General features: G+C 37.4%; 1 protein-coding gene across 2 annotated transcripts in view; it reads right to left on the bottom strand.

The window, feature by feature from the left end:
- The window catches only part of TBC1D12 (TBC1 domain family member 12), a 43,984-nt gene that overhangs the window by 25,031 nt on the left and 3,702 nt on the right, over nucleotides 1-15,251 (bottom strand). For both annotated transcript variants that reach the window (XM_064662894.1, XM_064662895.1), the window contains exon 2: nucleotides 2,027-2,150. In XM_064662894.1, coding sequence (XP_064518964.1) covers nucleotides 2,027-2,150 — 124 coding nt within the window. The remainder of the gene's footprint in view (nucleotides 1-2,026; nucleotides 2,151-15,251) is intronic.

The raw sequence follows: 15,251 nt of genomic DNA, 5'->3' as shown, positions 1-15,251 counted from the left end.
ATTCTAAATCATCACCAGCTTAGCAAATTTGAACACTTTTTTGAGAAAAGAAACCATTGGCTTTTCTTCAAAGGCATGTGCACAGGGAACTATATTGTAAATCTTAAGCACACATACAAGACATTTGACATATGCTAAATTTGGAGACATTAGGGTCACTTCTCAATTAAAGATCCAATTGTCTTGGGTATTGTACATCTAACTGTGTGGAGAGCATACTGTCAATCTGGATCCCCCTTTGATAACTGTATATCTTAGTTCATGAGGCTTTATCTAAAACCCAGGCATGCTTTAGCCAAACAGAAAGCTAAAAATGTTAGCTATTACCTTACTCAAGATTATGAAAATCCAACAGTGATTTTAATCTGGTAAACATGACACAAACCACGTGATCATGGCTAGGACCAACTCAATCATATTTAAAGATAATATATTGTTGTAATACATTTGCTTTTCTACCACTTTGGAGAAGTTAAAAAAAAAAACAGGAACATTGCCGTTTAAAACAAAACACAATCACTGAGGGACAACAGAATAAGAAAATAGGACTATTTTTTCAGATTATTGTCTTCAACAAGTTGCCCAGGCAAGCTGTGGATGCCCCATTCCTGGGAGTGCTCAAGGTCAGGTTGGATGGGGCTTTGAGCAATCTGCCCATGGCAGGAACGGTGGAACTAGATGACCTTTAAGGTCCCTTCCAACCCAAACCATTCTATGATTATAACACAGCCTCCAGAACAAATGCCTTCATTACTAGAGAACAGTAAGCAGATGATGGGTAGCACTGTGCAGATTCTCCGGATTTTTACCACAGCATTTTCATAGCACAACACCAACAACATTCATCTGCAAGGAAACAAAGAACACATGCCCTCTTTCCCACCCAAAAAGGAAAATCATTTATATAAGAAAATTGTATTTGAAAATGTTAAAAAAGCAGTCAGTTTACCTCACAGTAAATCACAGGATGGTTTGGTTTGGAAGGGACTTTTAAAGGTCATCTAGTTTCAACCCCCAAGATCACACTTGCTGTAATCATTTCCCTGCAACGTTTTATTGTGTGACAAACCCCATTACATTGAAGTCCTTCAAAAAGAATCTCTCATTTTTCACTTTAGTTACTCCCAAAAGGCTCTTTTTGCCACAAAGCTCTTTCTAGAAGATGACTGAACACTGCTTCATTCACAGCCATTTGCACCTGCCAAACACATCAGCTTATATGGAATTTAAGAAAAGAGACGGAGAAAGCAGCTCCCAAGAGACTGGAGTTACTGTTTTAACAAGCACATGGGACTTTCACATTTCATACATCAACAAATCTTTCCATTTCAGGTTTATAATATTAAGTTATATTAATGCTAATATTAAGTAAATGATACATTACCAATTGCTCACCTTCAAAGACTATGATGTTTTAATATTATTTTATCAAATAAACTCCACAGGAACAATTATATGGAAGTGTAACTTTGTGTCAGAGGAAGAAAATCAGAGGTACCTTTCTGGAGTACCCCAGTAACTCCTAACCAAGTTCAATTTACAGTATTATTTTGGAACAAAATACCTTGAGGGAAATTAAAACTTTCATTTAAAAAAGATGATATGTTTCAGAATTCTAAGCAATTTGTCACAAGTTATCCACACAGAAAGCCTTCCAAGCAATAACAACTACGGAAAAGTCAGTTAGATTGTGGCATATCATATTAAATAAGTGTGCTGGTTAAATAAGACAATAAGTCAAAACGTTACGGGAATTTAATACAAGTTCTGATGTCTTGACAAAAACAGCTTAAATGCTTTCTGAACATGTATCACCTTTTTATAAGCACATCCTCAGATGTACTGAGGAATGTACCTGATAAAACTCAAACTTCTTAGTAACTACTATTCTTTAAACAAAGCCCCAAAAGAGTTTCTCAGAGCACTCTATGGTTGTATAACAATATGGAAATAACAGCAGAGAAACACAATATCTATGTGTTATTTTTACAGGTTTTATACCTAGAGTTGTGTGATGTTTACTCACCTGCTGAATAATTTTGGAATCTTTCGGAAGGTTTTCCCTGGGTGGGACTTTTCCAAACAACTTCCAACCAGGAGCACTTTGGACAGCAGGTTTGAGTTCCTTTGTCCTTTTAGTGAAAAAGTTTCTGTAAAGAGAGGAGGGTTTTCTTTTTGTTTATTATAAGCATATAAACAAAATATATTGTGCCCATTTACACTTCTTTAAATGCAGTTCGCCACTGGGGTGAACTGTAGATATTTACTGCTCCACAAATGCAGAGTGTACTACCTTAGCTTTCTCTTTGACCTGAAATTAATTAACTTGAAATGAAGCATCTTTCATTACAGATGCTTTGATGCTCATATTTGGTTTAAACATTCAGCTTTACCTCTGAATTTTAAGCTATTTTATGAAATATCAGACCTTTATTTAGTAATACCAGGCACTTTATTAAATGTAAGATAGCAGCATGAGACACCTCTCAGACTTTTGTTTGGGATTTGCTTTAATGTCTTACTAACCTATTTTGGTACTGAAATGACAACAGCTGAAAAACACAGTGTAACTCAGAGGTTTAAAAAAGAAATTGTGAAATATTACTTCTACTAACATTCTCTGCAATCTTCACACCTTCAACTTTCATAAAATGGACTAGAAAACCAGTGAACAATCACACAGCTTTAGTTTAGCAGATAACCTTTACCAGTGCCTAAGGCAATTACACTGAAAAAAGCAGATGACTGCATTGCTCTTACTTCTTAGAAAGCCAACTATCACAAGACCATATTAGCAACCATTTGTGTAGATACTCAGCTGTACTTTTTGACTCAAATCACAAGCTCCCACAGAGCATGCTATGTATGAGTGCTTAGAAAATTAAAGAAGTGTATTTATTCCACATATTGGAAAGTTACTTTCCAGAAACTTGCAACACAAAGGGATTAAAAGCTCAGTAGTCCATAAGGTTATTTCTCAGGAAGCTTACAAGCTGACCTCTGAGTGAACAGAATATGGAGCACTTTTATTGAAAGATGTTTTAGTGCAGTGCTAACTAGCTAACTTCACAATCTTCCTCTGGAAAGAGATCCCCAGATTTATTCTGCACTTGAAGTGTTTGCTATATTTTAAAATACAATTCCTTCTCAAATTGGATGCAGTCACATTTGTGCACAGTGAACAGTCTTTTGGCTTGTCCAGATAAAAGAAGCATGCTTCAAACACCTCAATTCATCTGAAAAGTGCTCAGTGCTCTTAAATTCCAGTGCTGTCAGGATTTCTGGGCAGGCAGCATAGTTTTACAACTAAGAACTGTTAGTGTTTCTAAGATATTGTACAGCCTTCAAATACAAACTATCTTTTCAGTTTCCAGAATGCTTTTTGTTATTTGGGAAACAGGCAAATGCCTGTCGCAAAAATCCCTTCCATGCAAGTTTGCATGAATGGACTATACAGTCTGTAAGGATGTGTAGTTGATGATGTAGCCACCAGCAAAGAGCAAGCTGGAGAGATGGAGAAGTAGAGGCTGATAGAGCATGGAAGCCTCCCAAGAACTGGTAAGCTCAACTGGTGGTTCTCTGGAATTCAGCAAGATTAAGAAACCCCAAACCCCAAGACTCTCTGTCTGAGGTCACCAGCACACACTACAATCCTCAACAGCTTGCTAAAAAAAAAAAAAAAAAGACTGCATTCAAGGAATCAAACTGTTGCTATTAATAATAGCATAATTAATACAAGGTGTTCTGGTAAGCATTAGTTGTGACCCACACATCCCACAGCTCTGTCTCCATTAGGGAAACTTGCAATATCCTAACCCATCCCTATAGAAGTAATGTAAGCACTCAAACACCAAGATAGTGGTTTCCAACACATAACCTGGAAAGAAGAGCTGATAAAAAAGCCAAGCTGTGGCACCAATGTCTTTAAAAGACACTGTCCTCAGTCAATCCCAGGACTGCACACCATTAGTGAAATGAACAGGTCCACCCATCAAGGCAAAAAAAAAAAGTGCACTTGCATGTTTACAGAAATAACAAAGGCTCACTTTACAAGTACAGGACACCTTCCACAATGCTTTAGGTTGTCTTCAGGAGGGAAGGAAGAGTGTTTGAAGAATCATCAACAAAACAAGACTACTGCAGCAGCTGTATTTGAACTTAACTGAAAAAGACTTTTTCACCTGAAAGCACAAATGCAGGAAGATACATTCTGCAGTACTGTTCTTGACTTCGTGGATAGCAATTACCATCCAGTCTCTGCACATACTATGGAATACACCACCAGAATAACTTAGCAGTTGAGCTCCACTGCTTCTAGCACTTGTGGAAGCTGAAAGGTGTATGCCTTTAACAGTGATGGCAATCTGTCACTGTATCAAAGCTGGTTTATGATTAACTAGGAAGCTGGTAGATTTAAAAAAGGAAAAATGTGTAAACAAACAGAAGATTTTAATTAATATTTCTGTACAAAAGATTAAGGCATGCTCACAGCTTTTACAACATCTCATTTTTCAATTTTTTTTAACAAATACAATATTCAAACAAACCTTCCAGAAAGCAGTCTGGAAGCGAAGAAATTTCACTTTTATTGAGTAGATGTTCATTGAAGTCTGTTTCTTGTGAAGGTAAAAAGCTGGTCAAACCTTTTATGATGTCAGAATAAACCTCACATAGGAATTCTAATCCAAGAGAAATTAATGAGATGTTTACAAATAAAGTTTGCTGAAGATGGAAGGACACAATATATTGTTTTGGCAGCTAGCAGTATCACATCTGATGTGTTGTTGACAGCAGTAAAGCCTTACAAAAGCCTTGTTAAGGAACAGCATCTGTGAATGCTTACAAGTTGCATTCACTGAATGGCAGAAGTGTACTAGATTTGATATATTTGTTGCTGCTTAGAATATTCATGAGCTTCACTGATCCCAGGAAGAGTCATCTATTGAGATGGCTGAAAAGTCAATAGCATTTTGGTACAGAATCTCAAAATCTGTTTGAAAACGTCAGAATTCCTTAAAAAGAAGTCTACACTTTAGAACTGAATAATGCTTTCCGTTGCAAGGACCCTTGGGATAGAAGTATTAAATTAGTTCATAGATTTAAGCTCTAGTTTACAAAAACCCATGGGAAAAGTTGCAGGGCTTTTTTCCCTGCTACTTTTATAGAACACATATTAACACTCTCAAATGACACTCCAAAATGTTTCAGCAGGTGCCTTGAAGAGCTTGAAAACTAAGTGAAGTGCCACAGAAGGAGAAGCTGTTAGTGGCACACATCAAGACATCTATTGCTAACAAGGTTTGGATTACGCTACACAAAAACCTATGGGGCTCTGATCACCCAACTACAACAGCTGCAGTGACAGTTATGACTAGTGGTTTTCCTCCTTATTTTTAACAATGTTGCTTCAACTATTACTGCCTGTGCCCACAGCATTCTGTGCAAGTTTCACCATACTGATGGTACAGTAATTCTGAAATGTTAACGTTAATGCCACCTGTAGAAATGGTTATGTTCTACTGCAATTGCTTGTTTCCACTCTGTTTTTGCTTTTAAATTCCTTTTTTCATTGTCATTTAAGATAAATTAGTGAAGTCTAAATACCATTAGAATTAAATCTCAGAAGGGGATAGGTGGAACTTGATATTTTAATGGATCTTTTTTTTGTTTACTTTGGGGGTTTGGCTTCCCTCCTGAAAAAAATCTGAACACAACTTTTTTCCAATTTCCAAGCTAGTTGTACGTCAGTTCAAGAGGATGACAGATTTCCAAGTTTTAGAGGAAGTTACTGAACAATACAAGACAGTTACTTCAAAACTGATCTTAAATTATATCAAAAAACAGACTAGAAACTGGGCTGCTGTATTTGCACAACAGCCACTCAAAGAAAGCTGAAGTGCTTTGAATAGCAGCAACCATGAACATCAGCAGGTAGGAAAAGTGCCAGGCTAGATACAACTACAGCACTCTGCCTCTAGGTATGAGTGATTCACCTCTCCACAAGACCAAGTAGTCTTGCAATAGTCTTTTGTTCAACCAAAAATGTCAAACTTTAATCTAGTTTCAAGTTAGATATCATTTTACTACAGTTCTTTCAAAGATCACACACATGGACCTTCCCTTTTTACTGCTTCACTGTGTGCCACAAACAACAGACTACCTGCATTCCACTGCTTTGTGCATCCCAGCAACACCTGAAGTTGCTTTCCTTCCCACTCCAAACGCACATCCCTAGGTTTCCAATAACAGATTCAAAGGAGCCTGCCAAAAGGTTTATCTCTGATGATTCAGAGCTCTGATGTTGTTAAGATATAGTAGGGCATTACTGGAAGCAATCAACTTTATTTACTTCCATTTTCCCTGAAAGTCCCATTTGAGTTCAGCATTCTTAACAATAGCTCTTGGAAACAGCATTCACAAGTCTATATCTGCCCTTAGTTCTCTAGCTTTAAAGCATGATACAGACACTGACTCATCTCTCCACTCCCTCTATAAAACTGTAGCCCTTAAACCCATACATTCAGCAACACTTGTAAGTGCAGCCCCAGCTTAGAAAGCCACACCAACTGTCTAGTCAGGGAGTCTAGAAACGCAGTTTTATCAGATTCTTTAAAGGCGTTGCAAACTCAAAGACAGTTAAACAAAGCAGTCAGGAGTCATAACAGGGATTTGTCTCTTCTCCATTAAGGAATGTCTGTAGCCTCAATCTACTTCTTACTTGGTGTTAGAGAATCCAATCATTAGAACTCCACATTCAGGCTCAAGCTTCACCTATCCTGATGCTTTTGGCAATCTACAGACAGATTTCAGGTAGGTTGGATCTTACACCTGAGCCATTTAAGATGAATATCAGTATAAAGCATATCAAAAATCAGCCTGCATTTCTCCAATTTGTTAATCGTGCACTAAAAAGAAATGGTAAAATTCTAATGATATCAACTACTGACACAAGGATATGGTCTTGGAAGAGAGCACAAACCATATGATCATCATTAGTGTTATACATGAACAACGAACCATGCGTCCTTACAGTTCACTTTAATATACAAATAAATTTAATTCAAAATGCTGCACCATGTTAGACAAAAAAAACCCCAAACAAACAAACTGTGGGCATCCCTGGAAAGCAATCCTTACAGAACTTGCAGCATGGCACCAAAGAAACAATTTTTCCAAATAAAATATTCAGAATTCAGGGTTACTTTAGGAATAGATGAAATACTGTGGTTAAACCTTGATGCTGAAAGCTTGGCTACTAGTCTTTGACTTCCTTCCTTTGCAAGGTAACTTTGACCTTGCTCAAAATGTTTACTCACTAATCTACAAATAAAATAGTTCCAAAAAGAGACCTTCTGTTAGCATACTAAAAATCACCTTTTTTTTTAGAGAAAAAAAGCTAAAACATTTTTTTTTACTTCACACACATACCAATCTGGTCTACTGTCATTTTCCATCATCAATCATTTCTTCTGATTGCATCCAGCTTTCAAGAGCTTTGATAAGAGGGAAGTACTGAGAAAACAAGATTTGAAAGCTAAGAGAACTGACGAAGGAAGTGAGGGCTGATTAGATTGTCCTTTTGGTTAAGCATCTAGTACCTGTTAGTAAACACTGCATAATACAACTGTCTGATTTTAAAACAGGGAAGCAGTACACAAACAGGAAGGAATCAGGATCCCGTCAAGAACATCCTCACTCTACGATATAAAACTTTTCTTCACAGAATCAGAAAGGCTTAGAGGGGGAATCCAGCACAGAATTAATGCTACAAATGAGCACAAATGCACAAAAATGCAGTTAAAAGCCCTGGAAGCTGCATTTCTCTGCAATAACTGAAGCACATTAAAAAATCTACCGATTCCAATAAAACCTCAGAATTTGTAAAAGGAATATGATGTAACAAAATTCAGAGTTCTCCTTGTGTAGTCTTGCTCCATCCCTATCCTAATTTTTAAAATAGGCTTCCTAGTCATAAAAGATAGGTCTACATTTGAAATTTGTTGACATCAGCTGAAAGACAAACTGATAAGGAAATTACTTATTTACCCAATAATCTTTATCCAGAGTGCTATATCAGTAAGGAGTTAGAAGAGGTATGTCCCAAGAATTGCTATAGATGCATTTTTACTGGTATAGCATTAAAATGAGTAGTTGTTACTTAAAACCATACTTTCAGAACAGTCTGCACAAATTCTGAAGATCCCTGCAAGCCTCTGATGCCATATTCCTTTACTACTACAGCTGAGTACATAACCAGAATTAATTAATTCACACTGGCATGTCTTTACCATGTGTAAAACACCAAAGCTGCTTAAAAACACAACAGAATTTTTCTTGTACTCCAGTCTTGTCCATTCTGTTAAGGTCTTATGTGCAATAATTGGAAATAACAGCAGAAAAAACCTATTGCTTTATTAAGCACCATCAGCCCTTCTGCTTTAAACAAGACTTTTCAATAATTTACATACAGAAACAAACGTAACTCAACTCTAAGCATAAATAATGAAACATTAAAAGGAAATAGAACCTTTTTGGTTAGCCACTTACAAAGCCTGCAGAGCAACAGAAGTAGGATTCTATTTCTACATCTCAGACTGTTTATATACAGTACACAATTTGTAGGAATTGATAAAAAAGTGTGTCCAAAAAGTTAACAATGTATGTTCAGAGTGCACACAGTAATTATTTCTAAGACCAAAAGACAGGGTGTCACAGCTTCCCTGTTATTTTAGATTTGAATTACATGACACTGTCCAGGAGCTATTTGCTCAGTTTCACATACTCATAATTATTTCCTCACATTAGTTATGGCTGAAAAAGTGACATGAACATAAACATATTAAAAGTAAATAGCCCCTACTTTACAAATATACTTTTAAATTCATCCTTTATCCTCACATTTCAACCTTAATTTCTAAGTTAATATGCAAGTATTTTTCGGCTTAGCTTAAAACTCTTCACAGGGAGATTTAGAACAAAACAATAAGATTTAGAATGTATTCAACACTCTACATTTTTAATTTCGATAGCTTCAAACAATGTCAATCCGTTTTGATTTGATACATTTCTATGGCTGCTCTCAGCACAAGTTTTTAAGCTCTGCCCTACATCGGAGGAGACATGACCCAACCAACTTTACAGTTCATGTCTTCCATCACCTTGCTACAAGAAGCAGTTAGACACAAACTTCACTTTAAATTTTATTACCCCAAACACAGATTTGTTACAGGTTTCTAGTTTAACACCTCTTAGCAGTACAAAGATAACTTCTTTCTCTCCACACCAAGACAAGCCAAAGAATATCCCAAACCATCCTCTCCAAAGGAATTTCCATGTTTGTATCTCTATTACTCTACACTTAGTCTTTAGCGCGTAAGCAACCTTTGACTTTTCTCCTCCTTCCAAATAAAAATTAAAATAAGGAAACAAAAATCCTAACCAGAAGAACATGCATCTTCAGCAAGACCAAGTCTGTAGTATTTTTTTTAATTGAATATGATGTTTCCATTGATATTAGTTGTAAACTAAAGCCTCAGCTACAATTAGGTATGTTTGAAATTCAATGAACTGTCAAGGACTAGCTGCTAAGGACTGAGAGGTAGGGAAGGGGGTGGCTTCTGGCCTCTTTAGAGAGGACAGAAAGATTAACAGAACTATTATGGAACTTCATTGAAGAGATTAAATTACATCAACCTTATTGCTTGAACTCTCATTTGACAGCAGTCCCAAAGTGGCTTTACCAACTATGCTGGCAAAACAGTTTTACTACAGGCACACAGACACTTTGGTAGTTTTAGGAGTTGAAAGCGTTTAGCTGTATTACAGAACATTGTGTACAAAACACTTACTGATAAACAGTTTTTTACCACTCTACATTATACTCTTAACAAAAAGTCGTTGCACAGGTCAGCTTTACAAACAGCTCAAGCATTCAAAAACTTACATAAACAAGCAGACACATATGCAAAGGGGTTAAAATTCAGAGTGCTTAAATACAAAATGAGTAATGGGAGATCATCAGTCACCTTTACTTTTCAGAGTGAAGTAGCAAAAGAGAGCTCTATGCCAGACTATTCCATCACCTTCCTATTTGGTCAGGCAGTTCAGCAGCTATTTTGACACTATATGGTCAATCTTCTACAATAATAATAAAAATACTTGCTCAGAGTATCTAAAATGAAATCCTAGATCACAGCTGCAAGAAATGGAGAATTTCTACCCAGTGCCTACAGATATTCTGCTATTTCTTGCATGGCCAGGAATATCTACTCCAGCAAAGTCAAGGCTTGTTAACCAGCAACCTACTCCAAGCAAAGCAGTGCTAGAGGAACAAGACCCCTTCCTCCCACAGAGTGGCCACTAAGGGGAAGTTCATTACTCCTCTTTGCACAAGTTATGTCCTACACCCCTTTCTGCTGCATTGATTCCAAGACTTTCCATACCTTGCAAGTCAATTCAACTCACTAATCCCACAGAAAACCACGAACATTTTTTCACTCCCTAGCTTAATGAGCTACAACAGCTCACAGAGGATCAAATAAATACCAGAAGCAGGGAAGAAACATTTCCTTTGTTTCCTGACAATAGCAAATTCTTCAATCAGCTCTCCAAGATATCTCACAAAGTACAACCAAATTAAAAAAATGACCTGAAATTGTTCTAGTAATGACTCACTTCCAGTTAAGGCAAAACTCACCAGATTTATCAGGGCAGTCACTATCCCTATAGTTCAAATGTTTGTATACAATATACACTTGCATGACCAAGGTGAGAAAGACTTCCAGGGCAGAGTTTTATTTTGAAGACTGTCCCAAGAGTTGGAGATGATTGCTACTCTGCCCAAAAACTGGTTAAGCCTCAGTTAATATTTTTCTCTTCTGGTCCCAGACAGGGTGCCTGTCAACTACTTGATTGTGCAATGTTGTACTACAAAGTACTACTGCAGTACTTTTGTAGCCACTCTGAGTATCAGGTTTCTGCTGTGGTTAGCAATTCACAATATATTTTATATCACAGCCTCAGTGATCAATTGCAGAAATACTACAAAACACAAGAATTCATTTTTCATCCATTACCTGATATTAGAATGCAAAAGCCTCGCTCCTTTCAGTTTTGCCTGATGACTTTTTACAAAACAAAGAAGAAATTTCCCCATCTACCACTCAGCTACCTACAGAATTTCAGGAACAGCAAGCAACTTGCAAAACACCTACTGGTTACAGCAACAAAAAGCTAGAATCATAGAAAGAGTTAGGTTGGAAAAGACCTCCAAGATCACTGAGCCCAACCATTAACCCAGCACTGCCAGGTCCACCTCTAAACCACATCCCTAAGTATCACACATACACATCTTTGAAATACCTCCAGAGACAGTGGCTCAACTACTTCCCTGGCAGCCTGTTCCAGTGTTTGATTACCCTTTCAGTGAGGATGTTTTTCCTAATATCCAATCTAAGCCTTCCTTGCCACAGCTCGAGACTGTTTCCTTTCATCCTATCACTTGATACTTGGAAAAAGAGATTGACACCTGACTAACCACAACCTTCTCTCTGGTATTTGTAAAGTGACATCTCCCTTCAGCCTCCTTTTCTCCAGACTAAATCACCTCAGTTCCTCAGCAGCCTAAAGTGCTCTGGAATCTCCACTGCTTCCTATTCCACAGCTATCAACTACTGAAATACCTTTGGTAGTACATGGATTGTTTGGGGTTTTTTTAAAACATTCTGGCATCCAGCATACAAACAGCTTCATTATTGCCCAGCAGCAAGGTAAACAAGATCCCACATTAATGGATGCATTGGGCAACTGAAGCAACACAGATAGGACTAAGCTGTGCAAGGTCTGAGACCTGACTAGGGCCAAGCTTCCCCTGCTACAGAAAGCAGAGGAGCTGGGATCAACAATTCATCTGTTCTTGGAACCCAAGTAAGATGTGTGAAGTGCACCCTTTTCCCACAGTGTCCTCCTCAGCAACAGAGGCAGAATGGCTATAGATGTTTCATTGCTATCTTTATCTCTATTATCTTTTCTCCTTTACTTCTAGACAATTACTTAGTTTGCCTATTCCTATAGCTGGCCTTCAGGAAGTTTAGATCAACAGAATGCCCTAGGCAAGGGGAGCCAACAAGGAAGCTTTTATTATACTACATGATTACTTCCTAATATAACAATGGAAACTCAACATAGTTTCTTCTTAATAAAGGAGTACCTTGGAGAAGAAGAGAGCAAAAATTACAAGAAAGTACTCCTACAGGCTACAGGTATTCTTTTCAGCGAGGAGGTAAGAAATCAGGAAAGGAATTTAAAAGAAAACTAGTCTGAGTGTTTGGCTCTCAGAAGTTCTGAAAGAATAAACTCATCTATGACCATGAAAACTAGTTTTCTACTAATTGAAGGCACAGGTTTACCCAACAACATCCATGCACCTCTCATACTGTTACCCCAATGCTGAGCCAGAAGCAATATGTTCTGCAGGTGGCTTGCACAACTGACTGGTTTCTGAAAATACAGAGCCAAATTAGCAAAGTCTCTCTTTTGCAGGCTCTCCTTATGTTCAGGCATCCTTCAAAAATCTGTAGGATTTTTATGTTGGAGCCCTCTCAAGTCTCAGAGGTTTGACAGAGCCTGGGTAACAGGCTGCAGTACTACTAGAGAGCTGAGGCAGTAACTAAGCTTCACTTCCTTAGAAAGCAATAAAATAAAAAAGACATGCATATGCTGAGGCTGAGAAGTTTAAAGCAATGCCTACCACCCAGTCCAACAAACCCAGTCCTTCCCAGTTGAAAAACAAACAAGACCAGTGATGGATAAAAAATGACAGATTTTATATCATAAACATCTCGGTAGTTCCAAGAAATTGAAGATAGGAATAAAAATTTTTGCATCCATGTGAATGAAACATGACTAAAACCCCTTAAACTCCTTTTTTAATCTTAAGCAATCAGGACAAAATAGCCTAATGAATAATTGAACAGCCATGAGGGCAAAACCATAAAACTAACATTTTCTTAGAGGCCAGCTGTGATTAAAGTGACCTCCTTTGGTTGTTATTTCCCATGTAAAACACTGTCCTTTTAGTCATAGCCTATTCAGAAGAGAGGTCCCATTCACTTTGTCACGCTACTCTCAATATATTGAGTCTGTAAGAAATCCTGTGACACAAAATAAGCAGAAGAGACCAAGTAATGAAAAGGCCTTCTGCAAAATGAAGTGAGGGGAAGAGACGGGGGAGGGGGAGAAGAGATGCTTTCAGGTTAAGTTAAAATGCCTCTGTAAAACACTCCTTAGCAAAACAAGCTTTGACTCCAACAGTTTGCTGCACACTAAACAGCAAATTCAGCTGTTTAGCTTGAAAAAAACCACACACAACCCCCCCAAAAAAACTACAGCATTAGTTTAAGGAGAACTTACTTCACAAAAACTCTTAATAGAGTTACAAAATTCTTAGTGCAAATATAAGTACCAATGTAGACTATTACACTGTCCACCAAGGGGAGCAGAGAAATTGCTAATAATACTTTAGGTATTATAAAATGATGAAGATTATACACATGGCTCTAAGGCTTTAGAGTGACATCTATGTAGTCAGCTTTTTGGGGGGGGAGGGCGTGGGGAGGGAAGACTGGCTGGAGACAGAAGTTGGAGCAATATGGCAACCTGAAACCTATCGAGAGGTAAATCAACATTACACTTTTCTGCTTGCACACCTGAAATTTAACTTTGGTTTGCTAGACAAACATCCTAAGCAAAATGGTTCTGTGGGTGCACAGCATCTTACCTGTTGTCAAGCACCTATTGCTAATATTTTCCAACAACACAAAACTCTTTGAAACCTATGCATCATGAGACCTGAGAGTGAAGCTTTCTCAAACAGAGAAATTCACAGATCTTGAGGACTTGCTTATTTTTGTGAACTGCTTGGAACTGGTGCACTAATAAAAACAGAGGTGCTGTCCTTTAGATTTAACTTCCTACAGTGGGATCTGCATTTGTGAGAGAAACTTTAGGTGCCCAGAGATATTTCCTTAACTTCTTATGAATAAAAGCTTTATATAATTTGGGTAAAATTTTATATGCACACAGTTATTAAAAAAATTGAGTCAAAAAAATAATGCTGAGCACTCATCTTCAATGTCTGCTAGAGTCTGCTTTACTTTGGAGACTACATTTACTTAAGTTGTCGTTATATTTATTATTCATGTGACTGAAAGCCAGAAACATGTCAATGCAACTTCATAAAATAAATCATTCTTAGCAAACAGTGAAAGAATAATCTACACAGGAGCTTCTCAATTCAACAATTTGAATGCTATTTCTTGTTTATATCAAGTTAATCATGTGTCTAACACAGGAAAAAAAGAATACTGTTTGAAGTTACTCACAGATTTGGGTCCAGGTGCTCTTGCCTACTTTCTCCAGTCAGCTTTAATTCAAATCAATTATATGTATCCACTTGTTCACTTAGGTTACAAGGTTACTTGGAGAAAGGAAAAACAACTGGGTTTAACAAAGACAGAAGGGTGAAGGGTACCCTAAGGATTTCCATGGGGAAGATTTGTTGTATTCCCTTAGATCTTCTCTCCAATCATTTTTCCAATAAATTGACAGTATATTTGGACTTTTTTTATTTGTTTGGGTTTATTTGTTTTATCTGGATAATATAAAAACAACCCCGAAATGAAAAATAGAACACACAAGCTTTTTCGGGATGTCAGTAAGATCTGACCAAGATATAGGCACAGGCAATAGCAAAATATAAATTAAGCATTGTGAAGTGATCCCATCAATCTGTTCTCTTATCTTTACATGAATAGAAGGTTTAGAAGATCCATCACAACTAGGACAACCCATTCCCACTTGACTCTTGTTTTTGACCAAAAGCCTGATAAACATATTTTTTCTCCATAGATGCACGGCACATCCCCTGAAGTTTCATGTTGCCTTATGTACACAGAACTTTTCTCTAAGAAAAACATTGATTCTGGTACTAAACATTCATAGGATGCACCTGTAGACCAGGTAGACGCCTATGTAGCACAAAAAGATGCAAGTGCTACTTAGTAATAAACTGAACTAAACTAAGCTAGAGACGCTACTATGTACACATGTAACAACACTCTGGGAAGTGAACCTCTCTTCAACCCTCCAGTCTGTACCAAGGACATTTGTAGAGGCAAAAAGATTAGCAGCTTTTGAAGAACTACCTACTTATGGAACCACAGGACTGTGTTTACAACGAGGCAGAAAAAGAT

This window comes from Pseudopipra pipra, chromosome 8, assembly GCF_036250125.1.
Source record: "Pseudopipra pipra isolate bDixPip1 chromosome 8, bDixPip1.hap1, whole genome shotgun sequence".
Lineage (NCBI taxonomy): Eukaryota > Metazoa > Chordata > Aves > Passeriformes > Pipridae > Pseudopipra > Pseudopipra pipra.
Note: the sequence above shows the minus strand (reverse complement) of the source record. Positions and strands in the feature narration are given on the sequence as shown.